The following is a 22,189-nucleotide window of genomic DNA, read 5'->3' as shown; positions in this document are numbered from 1 at the left end:
AAAAAAAAAAAAAAAAAAAGTCATTATTACTGATTGTTAGGGGAAGTTGTTATGAAGCAATAGATGATTAATACAACATAAAAAAGAACTGGGTGAGAAGGGAGAAATGAAGCAGATTATCAACAGAGGAGATGCTTGGGTTTACAATGTCAGCCATGAAGTTATAGTGTTCATTTGTCCTGGATAGGGTGGTGAAATGTTACAAAGGTCAAATTCACAAAATGAGGTCAAGGAGCTGAGAGATGAGGATAATAAACAAGCCGTTATCAAAAGGAACTGAAGTTATTTAGGATTACTGGGTAGAAGAACGTGCACCAGGTGTCAACAATTTCAAAGAATGTCGGCGTAGGAGATGAGCAGAGTATACAACCCCAAACAGATGGAGACTGATGTAGTCAGATGAAATGAGTCTCCCCACATTTATTTTTCTTTAAAAGGGTAGCAAATTCATTGTTTGGAAGAGGTACTGGGAAGCTAGGAAGACGCTGACCCCAAATTTGGATCCTAGATTTGTGGGAGTGTGGGAGGACAAGCAGACAAACTTCTCAAAAGAGCTGGAGGGAAGTGGTATCTTCATTGTAGACAGTCTTCATACGATGACATAATTCAAGTAAGGCCCTTGGCTCCTCATAGTGGGGACAAATACTAGTTATCACTAAACATGCACTTGGATACTTGTAGGCCCGGTTCTCCCGTCCCTTCCACAATCTCTTAAAGCTGGGGCAAAGAGAGGGGAGGGAGGGTTGGAGGCGCGGACCGCATTCGCCCAGGGGCTGCCTCCTCCCAGCTCAGGGAGCGCGCATCCCACAGCTTTTCTAACCTCACGTGGCGCAGCGAGGAAGGCAAAAAACAAGGTTACTCTCCTCCAAGTACAGGACTCGTCATCCCACTTTCGTCAACAAACAGTAGTGCGCCTCATAAGTGCCAAAACCCAGCGACACAAATACTACGGTAAATGCAAGACTCCAGCCTACTGGCTCGGCTTGCCGCCGCGTCCCGGGTCAACGCCAACATCCGCAGGAGTTTTCACAACGCTCGACTTTCCCAAGTTCTTTTCATACTTTTAGCTGAGGTTAAAGGTTGGAAGTCGGTGCCCAGCCAGTACTGATCCTTCCAGGACTTGACTCCAGAGGGTCCCCGCGGGCAGTACACGCAAGCGGGTATCTGGGCACCTAACCACAACGCCCGCAAACGCCTGGGTTCCGGCAGCCCGAGGGGCGGGGCGAGAAGGGGCGGGGTCAGATAGGAGGGCGTGGTCAGGCAGGAGGGCGAGGTGGGCCCCGCCCTTGGGGTTCCCATAGACCCCCGCGCCCTACGGCCAGATGCTGACGTGTCCTTTCCTTCCCACTACACCTCCCGACACCACCTACTCGGGCTGCCCCGGAAGTCCCGCCCCACGCTTTGCCCTTCACCGCAAATCAGCTCTTTCAGCGCTTCCTAGAACTCACCACCCATTTTGATGCCGAGGGGCGGGGCTCCGTGGTCGGGGTGTCTATTGGCTTAGTGTCCGGCCGGCTCTGATCCCTAATTGGCTGGAGGACGGTGGCGCTCTGGCACGCTTGCGCGACGAGTAGAACGTGTGGTGGCGGCGGAGATCGCGTCTCTTTTGCTCCCAGTCTCGCTGCTTCTGCAGTGTGCGATCAGCTTCTCCGTCCCGTCCACCGTCTTCAGCCCCTCGTCCACCCTTCCCTCGTCTCGGCAATCTCTCACCAACGCCGACACCCACATTGACATCTCCAGCCGGGCGGGCGGTCCCACTCGCTGCCTTTTCAGCTGCACACATGGCCTCCTCCGCGCAGAGCGGCAGCTCCTCCGGGGGACCCGCGGTCCCCACCGTGCAGCGGGGCATCGTCAAAATGGTGAGAGCGGGGCCCGGGACCTGGACCCCTCTACCGCCTTCAAGCGGGAGTCAGGCGTTGACTCCTTTGCCCCTCCTGTCAGCTTGCATGGTCTTCAAGATCCCCTTTCCTTTGCCCCCTTTCTCACTTTCTACCTGTCCTCAGAATCTCCTCACCGGATGGATCCCGATACAAACTCCCCTGGGTCTGACTCCCCGCAACACGCTGACATCTGGGATTACGGTGGTTTTCGTGTTCGCAGCTTTGAGATTTACTGGCCGTTCCCCAGAGCAGATCGATTACTGATTTTATTAACGGACACGGTTCGGGGATAGTTTCTACCATCCCCCTCTATCTGTCCATTTTGACACGCGCTGAGTACTTTGCAGTTTTGTGAGATCCTGACCTCTCTTCTCTGGAACCCTAGGAGTGTTTCTGTTATTGCCAACGCTCAGTTACTTCAAGTTTTCCCACTTTTTGGATCCCTTTCCTATACGTTTCCCTCCATCTCTTGAGTCTAGACTGTAGGCCTAAGAGCTGATTTTTGTGTACTTTTAACCCTTAAATTTTTAGCCAGGCAGGAATTTTAATGATCATTAGTATTACCACTCCTCAAGGGTGAGGAGACACGTTGAAAGACAGTAAGTGACTTGCCTAAGGGCACATGGTGGCTTGGGTTGGAGCCAGGACCAGAGCCCAAGTGTTTGATTCCCAGTCCAGTACTCTTAACACTTTAGAGTATGACTGATTTTATATGTTTTTACTTTCAGCATTCTTGAAGTTTGAATTTAACCCTACAAGGTTCATCTCTGTCTGGCTCCATATTAATTTTTAATATAAATCTTACCACCGGCCTCCTGGATTGTCCTCCCTTTTCCCCTCTCAAATCTTGGAACCTGATATATATATATATTTATTTTTTCTGATATTTCTTGATTATCAGATTTTTCTGGTTGCAATTCAGACTGCAGTTTTGACTTTTCCATCTGGAATGGCAAATATCTTTTATGATATTTTCTTCCAGAGCTCACCCAGTTTTTACTTTGCAGAAAGTTTTTAAAACTTCTATATTGTTGCACTGACTTTCATAAAGTTAAAATGTTCTGCAGCTTGTGTGTGTGTGGAAATCGATTTCAGAATCCCCCTCCTTCCTAATTCTCCAGTATGCATTTCTTAGCTAATAGTTTGGTGCCAGCTGAGATTCGTGGGATATTCAGTATTGCCTTTTCTCTTGATACACCAACCGGTCAGAATTTATCAGATACTGAATGGGAAGGGAATTTCCAAGATCCACATATTCTTCTCTTTAAAATATTGACCTGACCCATGAAAGGATTATCTTAAAGTAGTTCTTGTTTCATTTAATTTTTTATTTTATAATGATTGTCTCTTCATATGAACAAGGTATTGCTTGGCTGTCTAGTTTTGGGATTGTTAGCAGAGTAGATTTTTAAATTTTTTTTTTTTACTAAGGCACAAATTTTCCTTGAAGGCCCTTTAGTGGAATAAGAGTAGAATGAGGTTGAACATGGTTTTGCTTACAGCAATGCAGGAGGCTTTGAGGACTTCTGGATTCTGTGAGATGACTATGCCTGTTCACAAATTACCCCTGTGAATACTGCATATCACCAGTAGCTGTTGTCCTCTCATGTTCTGGGTAGGCTGTACATATACCTAGCGAGTGAATACCAATATTGGCTACATTTTACAGGTGTCTGATCTGAGGTTTAGAAATATTGCCCAAAGACAGGTATTTTTTATTGGTAATAACAAACAGCTGAGACTCGAACCCCAAGCCTGTCTGCCAGAACACAAGCTCTAAAATACAGCTTCGGATTCAGGACTCCAGGGTATAACTTTATAATATAGAGGGTGAGGCTAGTGATGCATGACCACAAATTGTAGGAAAGTGAAGCTGACTGTAATTGAGTAGAGAAAAGATTAGATGTTACTTCTTGTCTTGTCCTGGAGCTGCTGCTGTGGTGACTTCATTCTATGTTCACGGTCTTGTGTGCTTCGGGATATTGTGTGGAAGGCATTTGCATCTGCAAGGTGGCATTTAGGATTCAGTGATTTGAGTAGTATGTACTGTACTCAGACTGTGCTGTACACTCTGACCACACTTCAGGGAGTAGGTGGGTAAGTTACTGGTAGCGATTAGGGGAGAGAGCAAAAGGCAGATTTGTACCAGGCTTAGAAGTCTTGTCTGGAAGGAAAGATCGACCACTGGAAGGTGAGCAAGAAACAGTTTGATGAATAGGAAGATTGGAAGTGCTGTTTTTTTTTGCCTTCAGGGAGAGGACAGAAATTGGAATACTGGCTAACTAAAGGAGTGCTTTTCTTTTCTTTTTTCTTTTTGTAGGAGTGCTTTTTCTGTGGGACGGCTTGTGGGTGGCGTGAGTTTGAACAGGCCTAGGGTTTGAAGTTTGCTACAGTGAAGAGGAATAATAGGCCTTCCTCTTTTTTGGCAAAACAAAGTATTGTAGGGCTGTGGATTGCAGGTTTCTTTTGATCTCTGCCTTGTCATACTAGTGAGTCCTGTGTTGCTTTTTTTTAAGGTTGAAGAATACTTGGGAACCAAGTTGTAAAAATCTTTCACTAGTTTTGGTTTTATTTTTAGATAGAAAGTAATGGTAGCTGCTGTGTCTGTTATCGAGTGAGGGTAAAGGGACTGAGTTGGCTCTGGAATGTGTTGAAGGAGGAAGTGGATAGTAAGTTGACAAAAGCGTTTTGGAGTTGTCTTGTTACAGAAAAAAATCAGTGAGGAAAATGGAAAAACTGAAGATGTGTATATATTTCCTGAGGATAAGACTAGCAAATGTGTTGGTGGACAAAATACAACTTGTGTTAAGTAAATGTCTTTGTCAAATTGATCTTATTTTTTCACAATCCTGAATGAATCAACTCAGGGTTTCCTTAAATAATTGACTAGACATTCTTTATCTGCAACAGAATATTGTCAGCAGATGTTACATAGATAAAGTTGAGAGAAGTCTTGGGGTATTTAGTATAAAATTCAGCCACTGATTTAGCAGCTACTTAGAGCTGTTTTCTCTGGCTTTACTGTCTTGGTTTACTTTCTGTCTGGGGGGAGAGCCCTTTTCTTTGTCTTTTCACTGTAACTTTTCCTTCTAATTTCTTATGTTTGCATGTCTCTTCAAGCTGGAGGCTTTCGTAACAACAGCATGAATTGGCCATAGTTCTTGAGTCTTCTGTGCTTAATCAGAAAATCAGCCATGGAAGCCAGGTATCTTATTCTGCTTATAATGTGGAAGACCAAAGGGCAGTCAAGGTCAAATCCCAGTTCTCATTTATCCCACATTCACCCCTACCCATTTAATTGCTTCAGAAGTGGAAAGGAATTTTTCTGCCAATCTTTATGGTTTTATATTAAGGACCATGATTCTCATTGGGCCAGTAGGGGAAGAGACTCCTAAAGCATGGCTATAATTTTCTTCTTCCATAGGACTTGTGCTGCCAAGTTGTTGTAAAGTGGAATGTAGACTCTTGCTGAGTAGTTTGGTAGAAGTTTCTTCAGTAGGAAATGCCTCCTATATAATCTAGTTCATTATACTAAATGTTTCTTAGGTTTCTGGCTAAGAAGTATATGTCTTTCAAGAGGTGAATGGGCATAGAGTAGTCTGTTAACCTGCTCCTTTCTATGTGCACTTAGCTTATGCAGGGAGAAAAAACCCTTTCTTAAGCTACTTAAAATATCCTTATTCTATCACTCAAAGGGATAAGGTTGCTGAAAAACAATTTTAGAAGGACCATTTGTAAAGAAGTAGGTAGAATGGGATGAAAGGCTTTTCGGTGCAGACTTAAAAAATTGCCCTCGTTCTCAACAGGTGAGCGTGGTTGGTGGCTTTCAATCAAGATTATACATAAAGGAACACTAAGTATGACTATATCTTAAAGGCTCTCTGTCATTTTGTGTGAAAAGAAAACATTCATATGGCTTGTTTTGCTAACAGTGTTGCTGCTGTGTAGTAACTAGTGGAATAGAATGATAAGTAATCATATTTCCACTTTTTGCTGAACAAATATTTATTGGTCAGCTGCAGCCTGTCAAGTTCTGTCTGGGCAATGGAGAAACTAGAAAAATAGATCAAATTTCTATTTTTGTGACTCATGGAAGAGTCAGAAAGAAGTAAACAAGAAATAAACATGATAGATACATATAGTGATTTCACACAGGGGACTGGGACAGAGTTGGGAGTAAGAAGGGGTTGGTTCCTTTAATAATGTGTTTAGGAAAGAATCCTCTCAGAAGATAGCATTTGCACTGACATCTGATGGACATGAAAGGGCCAACCACAAGGGAAATGTATTTCTGGTAGAGGGAACAGCAAATGCAAAGGCCCAGAAGTTTCCATCGATGATGATTTTAAAGTGTTTTTATAATAACTCTTCCATTTCTTCAGGTTCACTTTTTATATAAGTTGTATGTGTTTAACGTGAGTTATTATATAACATGCCTGTATAAGGACAATACAGAGAAGAGAGGCAGTAGAGATGGTGGTCATTGTTCTGGTATCCTTGTAAGATCAGTAGCTGAATTCAGTCTACTGAATGAATATAAAAAAAGGGAGACTGATAAGGAATTGTAGTACTTGCTTTTAGCAATGTTTCATTCTTATAAGTCCAAGATAGGTTTCTCCCATCTTGATAATGTCTGTTTTATGGCTAGTTGTTGAATTAGCTAATGAGATGACATGCATCAGGAATACTATGCCAGTTTAGAAGTTTAGAGCTCTGAAGTACTTCATATGTCTCCATTAACACAATTATATTTAATTCAACTGAACCTAGAGAAACTTTTCTTTTTTCTTTTTCCCAGTACTGGGATTGTACTCAGGGCTTTCACACTGAACTATATCTCCATTTTTCTTTTTCTTTCTTGGTACTAGGAATCGAACTTGGTTCCTGCGCTTGCAAGGCAGGTGGTGGCACCACTGAACTAAATCCTGGCCCTGCCCATTTTTCTTAAATTTTTTTTTTTTTAGTTTGAGACAGTATCTCACTAATTTGCCCAGACTGGGCTTGAACTTGTGATACTCCTACTTCAGCCTCCCAGAATGCTGGGATTGTAGACATGTGCCACCATGCTCCAAACTGAGGTTTTTTTCAGCTTCCTATCACGTAGTCTTGTGTATTTCCAAATCACTGTCTTCTATGAAGGGGAAGTGGAAAAAAGGTTAGTGCCAAGAACGGGCTCAATACCAGTTAAATAGCATCTAGGACTTTCACCGTTATACTTCTGTTAACATTTTGTTGTTACATAGAATTTAATGCTACTTTGGGCCTCTGGCAGTGCTTTTTAGCCTGGAAAGCTTTAGCTATCAGTGTCAGTGAAAAGCAAAGCAGCATGTTGAGTGCGCAGATGAATAGTCAGGAGGTAACCAGCTCTTGCCTGGTATGGCTCATTAGTGTGGATGATGGGGACTTGTATGGCCAGTGACCTGTGCTGGTAGTCAGTGGGCAAATGGTTTGGTAAAGTCTGTGCTCAAGTTTACTTGAGGGTGAAATTGGGAAACAAGTGAAACTTTTAGTTTCCAGTTCTAGGTTCAAAGGAGAAAATTAGATAGGTTTTCGAATTCTGATAAGATTTTATGGCCTGTTTTGTATACTCACATGGAATAGCTCCCTATCTAGCTGGCAGGTGTGGTTCTAGCAGGGGCACAGAAGAGCATCTGGGGTCTGACATAGTATTGTTTGATTTCTCCAGGAAAAGTATAGGTAAATACTAGAGGCCAATGATGGTGAATGTTTTAGAGACAAGGGCCCACATTGCAACCCAAAATGTGCTTATTTATTGCAAAATGCCAAAACTGCAGTTAAAACTGAATACTGAGATTTTATATGCCACAGGTTCATCACTACTGCATAGGTGCTTTTGTACATTTTCAGGGAAAACGAATGCAGTAAAGGGACTCAAGTCTTGCTGGGTGTATGGAGCTTTTCCTCTTATTACTGGGATGGATACACATCCAGTTTCTGTTGCTACTTCCTCTCTTGGGAGACTGACATATGCTTTTTGTTTTTATAGCAGAAGCTGATGCGGAATCACAGGGTACAAGCATTTGCTGCAGATGGAGTGTTGAGGAATTTTACTACTTTTAGTGAGACTTAATACGATAAATTAAGGTTATGTTTTTCTCACTTTAATGTTTAAGGAAAAAAATGAACAGTAGTTTCAGTTGGCATTTTCTTTTTAGAGAGTTAAGCAACCTGCAGGAAAAATAAAACCAATGAAAATTTTGATGTCATTTACAGATGCATTGAGATTTATGATATAGATTGGCACCTTTTATCCATTTATATACTTACGATGAATAACAAGGTATCATCTCCTCTCTGCCTCAGAAAATTTGAAGGCTTTAAGTTCTCTGTGTGTAGAAGTTGATCTGTTTGAGATGGTCACATAACACTAACCATATGTGTATAGGAAGAATTGAGATTTGGGGGAATCTTGGTTTAAAGTTAATAAATTTAATTTTTGACATCCTCTCTGGGAATCAGTTTGGCAGACAGAAGAGAGACTTGGTCTCAAGTCAGGGGATACACAAGTTCTGACCTGGGTGCTGCTGTTCTCTGTGCAATGTGTTGGGTAACATCAAACTCAACTTTTTTCTAAAATGAGGTGGCTCGACTCATTGTGTCTAAGCATGATGTCCCATACTGCTGTGATTGTGTAAGAAACCCTGTATTACATTTCCTTTAGGTGTGCTGAAACCAGACTGATAGATCTAATACCTTATGGCAGGATTGAGTATGAATTGCTGCTTACTTTGCATGAGGCATGCTTTGATTCCTATTGCTTTTTATTTTTTTTTTTGATGATGAATTAGTTGAAATTTGATCTTCTAGTGTTGAAGACCAGAGAGTTAGAACATAAATTAGACTCCACACAAATGGTGGAGTGTATGGAGAGTGCATAGAAGTGGAGTAGGTTCTGACTTCTTTTCAGCAGTCAAGATAAAACTAGTGTGAGTGGCTGCCTGAAGCACAGGGCAACATGGTGCAAGTGGGTTTTATCTACCCAGTCTCCCCTCTGCTTTGTAAGAGTTTGACATTTTCCTGCAGCAGGAGGCCTTGACTTCAAAAGTTGAGGATGAGGAGGAAACTTAGCTCCTGAGGGTAATCTGCTTTTGACCACTTAATTGCGGGACTCTGAGCACTGCTTTTCTTGCTTGAAGGCCAGATCTTTTCTGCTTTCATTTTATGTGCTGATGTAGGAATCATCTTTGTCTTTTGTATGTGTGAGTGTGTGAGTGTGTGGTTGCTAAGGATGAATCCATGGCCTAGTATATACTAGGCAAACACTCTTATCACCAAGCTACATCTCCAACCCCTCTTAATCTATTCTTGGTACCTTCTTACATAGTTTGTTTTCTTTTTTGAGTGGGGGTACTGCACTTGTGAGGCAGGCAGTGGCACCCTTGAGCTAAATCCCCAGCCCCATATAGTTTCTTTTGCTTTCAATTTAGTTTTTATATTAAATGTTCTTAAATCTTTTCTGGGAGTAGATTTAAAGCTGGAACAAGGAGCCCAGTGATTGCCTAAACAGGTTGTTGCAGGGAGACCACCAAGAAGACCTTTCAGAGGTACTGAATTGAGTCTTTGGGAGTGGCTTGAGAATCTGTAGTTTTATAAAAGCCACTCCTAGGTATTTATGAAGGTGTAATTTGGTATGATCTGGGGCAGAATTTTAAGACCCACTGGTGTATGACTCCTGAACTGTTGAAGGGACAGGGCACAAATGATAAATGAAGTGTGTATTTGTGGGGGTTAGTGCACCAGAATTTTATGAGGAGGGGATAATAGTTTCTCTTTTTGACACTATTTGTCTTGATAGTGCACAGGATTCTTTGTATTACTTTTATTTTATTTATTTATTTTTGGTACTGTGGATCAAACTCAGGATCTTGTGCTTGCAAGGCAGGTGGTGGCACCACTGAGCTAAATCCCCTGCCCTCTTTGTATTACTTTTAATCTGTAGTTCAGTGGATCTTCAGGGTCCATTTACAATGACTGAGATCCTCTTCCTGGGTCAAAACTGACAGCTGTGAAGTTGTTGTTTTATATGCCTGATTTAGGCCATATGCTTGTTTCAGCACTCATCTGCCACTTTTCCTTGTATTTGCATAGATTCCCAAAATCTTCCTATAATTTGGCACCAATAACCCGGAACATTATTGTCACTTATTTAATGTCACTTACAAATATGGACACTTTGAGCTTCTCTTACAAATATGGACCCTTTGAGCCTCTCACTTTCTGTTCTTAGAATCCTGAAGAGTCTGATAGTTGGGCCTTTTGCCTTTATTGTATATTTAGATCTAGCCTATTTCTTATTTATAACTCTCTTGTGCAGGATTGGAGATTGAACCCTAGGGATGCAACTGAGTTACATCCGCAGCCCTTTCTAGCTTGTATTTTGAGATAAGGTCTTGCCACGTACCTGAATTGCCCAGGCTGTACTTGAACTTGGGATCCTGCTACCCCAGTCTCCTAGCCTGCTGGGATTACAGGCATGGGCCACCCTGCTTGGTTTAAGGCCCATTCTTAACAACAGTAGTAAAACCCTAAATATTCCACTTGGTGGTCTTAGGCTTTACTTTTTATTTTACTGGCTTGTCTAACATGGAAATAAAATTTCCTTGTAATTCTTATACTTAAAAAGTCCTTCTGCTTAGCGGTCACACTCACAGTTCTCTTGTTCTTTCCTCATTTTGGCCAATCATTTCCATTTCATTCTGACAATTCTTCAAAATGTTCATATGAATGGCATCCATGTTACTAATTTAATAATGTGTTTAAATTATGGACTTGTTCTTAAAAGATAGCACATTATAAAGATGTTAAAGATAAATAGAAAAACCCCTCTCCTCTACCCTCCTTACTCAATTTTCTACCATTTATTCTTGTTCTTCTCAGCAAATGTTGACAGTATATTGGCTTCTAAAGTTTTCTTGCAGATATATATATTGTTTTCTTTTTGGTATTGGGGATTGAACTCAGGTCCTTGTTCTTATGGGGCAGGCAGTGGAACCACTGAGCTAAATCCTTGGCCCTATATTTTTTTCTTTTAAGAAACAGAAATAAGGTCACATACTCTGTGTGACAGCTTATTAAAAAATGGTTGAGTGATAATTCTGATGTATTATAATTTACTTCATTTATTTATAGGTATGTATTTTAGTTTTTTATGATGCTCAACACTTGTGCACTGACAGAATTCTTATATATTTTTATGCTCTTGTGCTAGCATAAGATCGATTTCTAAAAGTGCAACAATGGTACGTTTGTTATAATACTTCATGTTATTGGTGGTGATTGGATGTTTTACTTATACTTTCTGTTTATTTTGTATAAATTAGATAAAATTTAGGGCAAAATACCACTTACTGTCTCATTGTTCATTAATTTCTTGTGTGATAGTCTTATTTCCTCAGTTCTCAAAAGCCACTTTGCTTTTACTGTGGAGTACAGGCACAGCACTGGAACTCAGTGATTACTAAGTCCCAGAACTACTGATTTCCTACTTGAGTTATATGACTACTTAGTTCCTTGAAGACTCCTAGGTGTTTTAAGGCTTTAGCACCTGTAGATAGGTGGACCTTTTGGGGCTTACTTTACCTACTTTATCTTAGTTCTTAGCCTCGTGATAAGTTAAGTTTGTGACTACCTGAAATACAGATGATAAGCAGAAGTAAGAGATGAGATGACTCGAGAAGAGTCTGACCTTTTCCTTTTGTCCAACATATAATTCATTGTTTTCTTTTTTTGAATAAGAAGGTGGAGGTGTGTGAGGATATTGTGATGTAAGAAATATGTATTACATCCTCCTAGCACTGAGCCCCCGAAGCCCTTGTAATTTCCGAAGTGATGAGAGTGATATAGGTGAAAGGAGCATCTTTTCTAGTTGTGTCAAGCACACCTGAGCTGATGTTGGTGAGGGCCTCTGGGAAGCTCTGAGGGGCTTCAGCCTGTGGGAGGAAGAAGGGCTGAAGAGAGGTGTTAGAGATTTGAGCTCAGTCATCAGTGGCCAGTGATTTAATCAACTGTGTTGTAGGTAGTGGGACCCCTCACCCCCTTAAGGGACCTGTGGAGGGTTTAAAGAGCTTTGAGGTTGGTGAACACATGGAAGTGCTTGGAGGGTGACCTGAGGAGGGCAAGGAGAGTTCTGCACCCCTTTCTTCACACCTCACTCTATGTATTTCTTCTGTCTGGCTGTTCCTGAGTTGTATCCTTTAATACAAATTTAGTAATTTAGTAATAAACTGCTTTCCAGAGTTTTGGGATCTGTTCTAGCAAGTTTATGAAACTGGTAAGAGGGTCCTGATAAACTTGTTTATATACATCAGGTTACGAAGAGTGGCCTGGAAAGAGAAATGAGCAGGTTTGTGGGACAGTGCCCTTAACCTGTGGGATCTGACACTAATTCCAGGTGGACAGCCAGGATTCAGTGTCTGTGAGAATTGGAGACCTGCTTGGTATGGAAAACACCCGCACATTTGGTATCAGAAGTGTTGGTGTGAGTGCTGAAGAAAAACATTTGGTTTTCTTTTGGGGATGGTAAATGGTAGCGAGCAGGACAACATCCGGCATAGGAAATGTGGTCATTTTTAGGTAGGAGATCTTGGCAGCCTTTCATAATAGGAAGTGCTCATCTCAGGTTTAGTATTGGTTTCTCCAAAGTTCTCCAAGCTTTAGATGTGTGTGTATACCTGCCATGACTGTAGCTGTCATACCTCTTTTACAGTATGTAGGAGAAAAAAACATTTTTTTTTTCATTATCGTGGATCGAACCCAGGGTCTTCAAGCTAAGTTACATCCCCAGATCTTTTTTTTTTTTTTTTTTTTAGGTAGGGCCTTACTTACTAAGTTGCTACATTGCCTAGGCTTGGCTTGAATTTGTGATCCTGCCTCATCGCTGGGATTATAGGCTTGTGCTACCATGCTTGGTGGGTTTTTTGATATTTTTTGACAACTATTTATAAAATTTAAATTTATTTTAAGAGGGAATTAATTTCACTATTGAAAATAGGAAGTACATATTAAAGAAAAAATACGATATTTATTAAAAATGGTTAGGCACTTTTATTGCAGGCTGTAAGGGGACTTACAGTGAGGAGAGATTTGTAGATGAGATTCAACTCTGATTCCATCTAGGAACAAATGGGAATTTATAAACCAAACAGCAGAAGAGGTAGAGTCAGTGGATGGAAAATTACTAAGAGGAATCATAAAGGATAGGACTTTCTGATTAAACTCACTTGATTATTGCTGCAGACAGGGGTGATAAGATCAAGGCTGGGGGATTTCTTTACTGAAGCTGACTCAGCAGAATTCTTGCTCAGATTGATTCTTTAGGGACTAAGAAGAAAGCCCAAGGTCAGGCCTAGGCAAGGAGACAACTCAGATTAAAATTTTGGTCAAAGGAGAGACTTCATACTATTCTTTCTCACTTGCCATTACTAGAAAGTACTTAAAAAGGAAAACCACAGAGAAAACAAAGTAGCATTACTAAATTCTAGCTAGTTGTCAGATTTGCAGAGGGCTCTGAGCTGAGGTCTGCATTAGCTAACAAGGAAGTCTAGCAGGTAAACCTATGGATAGGCCTGCTAGCACCAAATTGTAAGAGAATTGAAAGGAAATTGTTCTTATGTATGCATAAATATTACTAAGTGCTGGTACATCCAAGGTTCATGTACTACCTCAGTTTTTAAAAACCAGTCCATACATTGGGAAACAAATTTTGTGTCTTGTCTCAGACACAAATATTCTAAACTAATATTCTAGCTGTGGTTTAGACCATTGCCTTCACAAATAACTGTGTAACCTTGGGCAAGTTATTTTATCCTTTTAAAGTCCAGCTTCACCTGTAAAATGAGAATAAGGGCCCTCACCTCATGGGGCCCATTGCAGATTTAATGAGAGAATGCATATAGAGTGCTCAGTATTGTTTGGTATTTTTGGTGCTGGTAATTGTTTGTTAGCTGGTGTTGGTATCATGTAGTCCCCATGTCACATGGGGAAGAAAATGGAACTGAGAATGAGAATAAGGACACAAGTTTTTGTGGTGTTACTGAATATGAAAGATTGGCTCTAGTTTTGAGATTGTATTATTCCTTTCTTTTTGGAGAGTGGTGGTAGTAAATATCCACTTTAAATGATATATTTCCTATAATGTCCTTGGCAAAATAAATAAATAAACGGGAGAATATATCAGTCTCTAGGTTTTCTGAGGTAGAGAAGAATTTACTATTTTTACTAGAAATCCCCAGCACAGTGAAAACTAGCAAATGTGTAACTCATTTAAGTTCAGACTCAACTTGTTGAACCGTGATTTGACAAAGATTATGTAAATTTAAGTACTGTGTATAAAAGTGTAGCTGTGTGGGAACTGTAGTTGTTGCTCAGTGCCACAGATGTGAGAGGCTGACATTTGATAGATAAAGTTTCTGGCTCCCTTTTTTGTTTCAGGCTTCCCTCTCCAAGAAAATACCTATCAAGGCCAAGTTTATTCATTTAGAGCAAAACTTTCACTACCCTGTAAAACGTGATAATTTCTTTGCCCCAAGGAAGAATGTATCTGTCTGGCACACTTGCAGAAATGTTCTGATCTGAATGATTAAGCATATGCTAAGTGCAGGTAGTAACCACAGGCGAATCCCAGAAAGAATGTGGTAGCATATCTCCCAGGCACCGTACAAACTGAAGGTAGATGGCCTGGAGGTCTTACTGGGATGGCCTGAGGGGAGGAGGGTCTCAGCTGGAAGCACCTTTTATGGGGGTAAGCAGTCTGGGCTTGGGTCCCAGACAGTGTGTGTGTGATTCTGGGGGAAGCTTTGGGCTGAGGAGATTGTTGCTGTCAACTAGAGGCAAGTAACTTTTGTTTAATGGTGGAAAAAGGAACTTATAAATTTAGATGTTGATGGATAGGTTGGAAAAAAATCAGATGTGATACTCTTTTTTTTTGAGACAGGTTCTCACTTCACTATGTAGTTGAGACTAACCTAGAACTAATTATGTAGCCTAGGCTGGTCTTGAACTCACAGCAGTCCTCCTGCCTCAGCCTCCTGAGTGCTGGGATTATAGGCATGTACCACCATGCCTGGCAGATGTGATACTTTTAAATGTTTGTTTAAAGAAAAATTTCCTGGGAAGATGGTAAAAGTGATAGGATGTGTGTGTGTGTGTGTGTGTGTGTGTGTGTGTAATTTAAACCAAGTACTTTTGCACTGAGCTACACCCCGTCCTTTTTATTTTATTTTTTTGTACTGGGGATTGAACTTGGAACCATGTGCTTGTGAGGCAGGTGGTGGAACCACTGAGCTAAATCCCTGGCCCCTTTTTACTTTTATTTTGAGATAGGGCCTTGCTAAGTCACTTAGTTGCCCAGGTTGGGCTCCAGCTTGTATTCTTCCTGCCTCGATTTCCCAGAGTTCTGGGGTCGCAGGTGTGTGCCCCTGTACCTGGCTGTGACAAGCATTTTGACAGAGGCAAAGGGGCAAAATGGATAAAATAAAAGGCAGGTGAACTGGTGAAGTATAGATAGGAATATTGAAGACATAAACAATTTGCATTCATTGGGCAAGATTAAGGCAACCTTTTTTTAAAGACTGAAGATGGGATGTTTGTAATAGAGAAAGGAAAAGGAAGTGAGTTTCAGTTTTTGTTTCCAGTCTCTGGAATCCAATAGTATGATATTAGTGAACTTTTCAACCTTACAATTATGTTCCAGGAGAATGGGACAGTCATTGTCTCGTAGACCTTAATACCAGAAGCATTTTATTTTTAATAGCAACCCAAAAACAGAATCATTTTTCCAAGTGAATTTATCTGCTTACCCATTTGAGGATTATCTCAGGTCTTAATGAGAAAAGCAATGCATTCTGGTCCTTCTTATTTTAAGGTAAGGGAGAGGGGAGACTAGTAGCTAGGTCTTGGAATCCCAGTGAGATCTATTATTTTGTGCGTGGTAATTACTTGTACGATTGCTTGGGTGAGCCCTTTCACAGCCGAAAGGCCAGGAGGCTGCCTCTATTACTTAAAAGCTGAGTTGTCTTGTTAAACGTCTCTGTGGTGAGAGCTTTAGAATCTCCTAATACCTCATGTGGGCTCTCTGTAGGGCACAGGCCCAGGTCTCTAAAGGCTGCCCTGCTCTTGTGTTAGTCACTGGCCGCCTTGCTGTGGAGGAATAACCTCCTGTTATATAGCAAGGCTGTGTGTGCCTGCCATCCCCAACTGCTTGGTGCTCCCATTCAATTCTTTTTTTTTTGGTATGGGGGATCGAACTCTGGCCTTTGCACTTTTGAGGTAGGCGCCGGAACCACTAAGCTAAATCCCTGGCCTCCCATTTAATTCTTAGGAGATCCCAAATTGCTCCTCTTAATGCAAGAACTTCTCTCAAGAAACCAAGAGGCAATATAGAGAAAATAATAAGCTCAAGACAGAGATTATCTGAGGAAAGGGAACTCAGAAAATGGATTTTTTGAAAGTGGCTGATGGCACAAGGCTAAACATAGCAAAGGCGTCCCACGAGTCTGTGCAGTTTGTAAACTTTGATTTGAGATTTCTGTGTTTATGTATTAAAGAATTTAATTAATTTGTTATACATTGGAGAGAATGCCACTCTCAAAACAGCAAGGGAATCACAGCTGGGCTTTAGTAAGAGTATAGAGTAGGTGGAATACTGTGGGCATTTTAGTAAAAATGGATGCGTCATCTTTTATGGGCAGTATTTGCAGGTGTCACATACACAGATGCCAGGTGGTGGCCAGATAGCATTCCAGTGTACAGAGCCATGCATTATGATTGGAAAATGGAGTGGGCTATGACATCAGCATCTTATCGAGGACTTCAGTTTTTATTCCTCTTTGATAGCTTCCCTAGGATTTTAGGGGATGGAGAATCCTGCAATGGTATGTCAATTCTGCAATAAAAGACTGGAGTGTTTGTGGTAAATTTGTGATTTATACTTTGATATCTAAAATTGACTATCAGCATCTTAGATAGGAATGGTTTCCAGACAAGCTTAGAAATGTATTGGTAAAATGAGTGTTCTTCATAGGTAACATAGACATTGACTTACTTCTTTAAGTTCTATTGTTTGTTAATCTTGAATATAAACCAAAATAAAATTAAGGGTTTTTTAAAGAGATGATTCACTGTTGAATAATATTGAATATCATGTTCAGTAATTGAGCATTCATTCTCATTGCTGTCCATGAATTTTATTTTTTAAATATTTATTTATTCATTTATTTTGGTATCGGGGATCAAACTCAAGCCCTTGAGCTTGTCAGGCAGACAGCAGAACCACTGAGCTAAATCCCCAGCCCTTTGTCCATGAATTTTAAGAAAAAATTGCATATGAATATTACAGAAACCTGCAGAACAACAGTAAATGCAGTAATTTCCATTTCTCTGCAATATTTCAAGATGTCTGGTCTGATTTCATTTACTGTGTCTGATGTAAATGTCACCTACTCCCTTTTTATCTTTTGGTTGTGATTTGATGTGTTGTATAGTAGATCTTGCTCAGGAATATAGTGATGGCTGTACTGTCAGAAGGAGAAATAAGAGATGCCTGCCACCAGTAAGGCAGTAGCTGCTCTGTTTCCCTCCCTGGGTTGGAAACTGCAGCTGTACTTCTCGCCTGACATTGGAGTAAGAGTTAGAGGAAGGAGGGGCTGGACATAAGGATCCAGTTAACTGAGTAGTCTGGAATGGCTTCTCCACCCTGCCTTGGCTGCCCCTCTATCATCTGTATCTGTCCCTGGAGCCAGGCCAAATCTCTTGCCACCAGGGGCACTTTTTCATGGGTGTTCAAAGGCAACCATTGTCTTTAGGAATCCCCTACTATGCGTGAGGTGCTAGCGCATAATTTCAAGAGAAATAAATCCTTGACCTTTGCTGTACATACATGCTCATGTGGAATCAGTTCTGAAACAGAGTGAGCATATATGCAAATTGTGTGTGAGCAAAAAACTTCTATCAGTTATTTAAAACTTGTGAAATTGGCTAAAGCCAGACACTCTCTGAAAGGGCAAAACAGCAGCAGCAACAACAAAAAAATCCCAAATTTCTTCTCCTCTACTATACAAAACACTTTTGTGACCATATATGTGAGGTATTTGCCATACAGCATGCATTTTTCCAGTGGGCATGTATGACTAGGTGTCATACATGATGTTGTCTACTTGGAAATGGTGTCAGATCCCACAGGGCTCAGTTCTGTAAGGCAGCCCCCAATTCAGACACCAGTCACAAAGTACCTCTCACCAATTGCTACAAATCCAGGTTTCCCCCGCTTTAGGTTCAGTCATTTGCTAGCACAGCTCAGAGCACTCAGTGAGACACTTCATGTTTGCTGGTTTATTACAAAGGATATTGTAAAGGACACAGATACCCAGCCCCATGAAGAGATGGAAAGGGCAATATATAGGAGGAGGTTGCTTTCTTGCCCTCTCAGGGGTGCTACCTTCCTAGCATCTTGACATGTTCCACAACTTGGAAGCACATTGAATCTTACTATTAGAGAATTTCAAGCCAGGTGTGATAGTGCATGCCTGTACTCCCAGCATTGTGGGAGGTGAGGCAGGAGGATTTTAAATTTGAGACCAATCTGGGCAATTTAAAATTGAAGAGGAAAAGGGTGGGGGCAAAACAACAAAATAAAAACTGGGCTGGGGTTGCAGCTCAATGTGAAGGCCCTGGGTTCAGTGTCCAAGAACAAACAAACAAACAAAAAAAATTTGTAAAGCTTGCTTTCTAGCCCTTCTTCCCTGTTAGTGGTTGAGGCTGGAAGTTCCAACCCTCAAACCCTCTTCATCATGTGGCCTTTTTGGTGACTGGCCCCACCCTAAAGCGATTTGGGGACCTACTTTATGTAACTTCAACAGAGTGAACTCAGTAGTTGTCTAAGGGGCTCATGAATAGGAAAAGATAGTTGTACTAGCAAATTGCAGGAGTTTTAGGAACTCTGTAGAAAAAGACAAAAATATCTCATATTCTACCATACCTTAGAGCAGTGATGGCAAACGTTTTAGAGACCAAGTGCCCCAACTGCAACCTCCAAACCACTTATTTATTGCAAGGTGCCAACACTGTAATTAAACCTGGGACTGAGGTTTTAATTTAGAAAAGACAACTCATACATTAACATCTTTTATCTTAAAAGGAAAATAACATGTGTGCCATAGATTTGCCACCACTGCCTTAGAGGGATCTATTTTGAAGTGTTTAAGAAAATGATGACTTATTAAATGAAGTTTCTGGTAGTACCAAACTGAATCTTAGAACCAGCACCCTCCCCCATCATTATTTGGTAAACACTAGTATAAATTGTGTGTTGGAAAGAAGGCATGATCCTTAGGCTTGCTAACCTGCCCCTGATAGGTACAGAGCACATCTGTTGTACACATGCGCTCATGCATTGGCTAGAATAGACCTTTATATTCATGTCAGTCTTGAATTTTGTGTTTGAGACTAAATTGTACCCTATTATGTAAAATGCTTCATTAACTTTCTCCAGTTGAATTCTGGGAGTTGGGGTTGGATTTTGAGCCTTCACACTATGATCTGGCTTGATGATAAGCTAAGCTTGCTGTGTTTCCTCTGAGCACCTCCCTCCCTAGCGTATTGGGTTCTTTGTCCATCCACTTACATTTCTCTGTGAGCTGCTTTTTCAAAGATACTCTCAATGTTAGCAGTATTCTTTGAGTGTTATCATTTTAGGCGTTTAGATGTGTTTTTATTACCATAGTATTTGGATATAGACTTTGGAATGTAAATCCACGGAGATTCTTGTCTATTAATCAAGAATATAAGAATGATGGAGAATATAATCAGATAAAAGATGGTAGAATTTGCTCAGATACCAGGTGTCCCTTTGGGAAGTGGGAAGTGACTGAGGAAAATGGGAAGACAACTGAATATTGAACAGTTAATTAGGAGGTTCTCCAGAGTGGTCAGGGAATATAGATTTGAGTGGTTTCTGTTGACAATAATAGAGAGTAGTCTTGACAGCTCATAGGAAGTAAACAATTGAGTGGTTGGAAATGAGTTAGGCAAGACATTCTTGAAGGAGGTAACAAAGGAAATCAGCATCTCATAGTAAGAGGACTGATACTGGAAGTGGCTAGAGAGAATGGTGCTAGAAAGAACATGGACTTCCTAGGAGAGAATGAAATGAAGCTGAGAAAGTTGGAGTTGTGTGAGAGAGGGCAGAGGGTGCAGGCTGGGCAAGGTACTGCACTCTGGGAATGGAGGACCTTCTTGAGGAGGAATGGGTGAAAACATGCTTGCCTGCCATCATGCTGAGGGAGCTGCAGGCCTTGGAGGACATTTGGGCTCCCTGTTGTCATTTGGCAGAGAAATAGTAGAAGCTCTGTAAGTGTAGTACATTCTCTTAGGGGCTTGGTTCTTATTATCTTTCACAAAAATCCTCTTAAGCTATGAGTTACTTAAGGACAAAACTATTTCTTAATTGCTTTTGTCCTTTCTTCAGAGTCTAACATTGTATTTGATATGCATTAGAGCCATTTATTTATTTAAAAAATACTTAGATAGACATAGCTCTTTGCCCTTATGGAGCTTAGAGAGTTTCCATTCCAGCAAAGATGACTGACACTAACAGTTCTCTGACTTCATATTGCGATGAATTCTAAGGAGAAGTCTAGTTGTAGAAAATACATAATAAATGGCAAGGCATTCCTACCTAGTCTGTGGATTGGGGATGCCCTCTAAGGGAAGACAGTTTAGACTGAGTTTGTTGGAGAACATAGTTCCTGAGCCAGATAGGCTGGAGAACAGTGGTAGAGAATCATTGTATAACATTTCTCAAACTTTATTGTGCTTGCCAGTCACCTGGGGATCTTGTTAGAATATAGATTTTCATTCATTAGGTCTGGATGGAATGTCAGAATATGCATTTTTAACAGGCCCTTTTTTCCTTCAGAGGTTTTCTGTGCATCCTCACTTCTTTTTTTTCTTTTTTCTGGTGAAAGATGATGGCGTTCAACTGAGTCATTTTTTGTTCCTTGTTGTAGTCAGCAGGATTGGGCGAGGGAATATATTAAATACAGGACACATAACTTATAAGGTTACTTTATGATAATTACCCAAAGAGTCAAATGCAAGGAGAGCAAGAGATTAACCACACTAGAAGCCTAAAACGCTTAACTGAGGGTCTAGATCCCAGCAGTTTCCTACAGAAATTCATCTAAAGGCTTAGAGTCAAAGGCAGTGTCCTCCTCCAGTCCAGCCAGTGGCCTAGAGCCCAAGGCAATATCTCATGCTTGTCCATATTGAGGATCTGCACTTGGAAGCCAGAAAATCTATGCTTTGTTATATGAAGGATCTGTGCCACCAAGCTGAGGGATCCACATTGGAGCCAGGAAGTGATGCTCACGGTAAGGATCAGAGCTCCTCTGACAAAAACAACAGCCATTACCAGCCACATGAGGTCCTGCCTGAGCTCCTCCTCTGATTAGAACAGCCTAGTTCACCTCAGTAAAAGCATCTGCAGCAAGCTTCTCCTAAAAAATCAATAGGCCAAGATCTTCCCCTCCAGTTCTCTTTTTATGGCTATTGGTAACAAATCTTCAGGTGGGTCCTTACACGCCCAGACCATGCTGATTCAGTTCAACTGGGTGGTACAAGTTGACAAGTCAAACCCCCACTACATTCTCTTCACTCTGTATTCTTGATGGCTGCAATGATATAACTTAGCTGTTTAGGGCATATGTATATATAATCTTATTTTCGTTTTTCTCTTTTTTATGGTAGTGTGCATTGAACCCTTGGGACCTTTGCACGGAGCTATATCCCCTGCCCCTTTATATTTATATATTTATTTATTTTAAGATAGGGTCTTGCTAAGTTGCCCGGGCTGGGTTTAAACTTGAGATCCTCCTACTTCAGGCTCCTAGAGTGCTGTGCACTGCTGCTCCCAGCCTGTTCAGGGCTTTTAAACTGCAGTTGATAAGTAGTAATAGTGACCTTTCTGCCTCTTCCACGTGAGAACATTATTCTACTGCCTTTGCACTTTGACTAGACAGTCGGCCCTGAAGAGAAACTCAAAGCTGCAGGTATAGGAGAAAACTTTAGGAGTAAAGAAATTCCAGCTATCTTGTAAATTAACAAAGATTTTCTCTCAGCATTTCCCAAGGTACCAAGACACCTTTTCCCTTTGTTTCTAGTTATTGGCGGACTCAGGCATTGTTCTTAATAATCTGATTCCTTCCTGACAATAAAAAAAGCCAGTCCTTAGGGATAAAGGATTCGGAGTTTTATTTAAACCAAAATCTAGTGTTCCTGTCTCTTAGGAAAACTTC

General features: G+C 41.0%; 1 protein-coding gene across 1 annotated transcript in view; it reads left to right on the top strand.

Annotated features, from left to right (window-relative positions):
* The first annotated feature begins 1,574 nt into the window (after window positions 1-1,574).
* Window positions 1,575-22,189, top strand: part of Snd1 (staphylococcal nuclease and tudor domain containing 1) — a 445,827-nt gene continuing 425,212 nt past the window's right edge. The window contains exon 1 of the mRNA XM_010633440.1: window positions 1,575-1,859. Within this exon, the coding sequence (XP_010631742.1) occupies window positions 1,782-1,859 (78 nt within the window). The 5' untranslated portion in view covers window positions 1,575-1,781. The remainder of the gene's footprint in view (window positions 1,860-22,189) is intronic.

Source organism: Fukomys damarensis, unplaced genomic scaffold (genome assembly GCF_012274545.1).
Source record: "Fukomys damarensis isolate Sample0158 unplaced genomic scaffold, DMR_v1.0_HiC HiC_scaffold_4, whole genome shotgun sequence".
Lineage (NCBI taxonomy): Eukaryota > Metazoa > Chordata > Mammalia > Rodentia > Bathyergidae > Fukomys > Fukomys damarensis.
The sequence above is the reverse complement of the archived record's forward strand: the minus strand, read 5'-3'. Positions and strand labels throughout refer to the sequence as shown.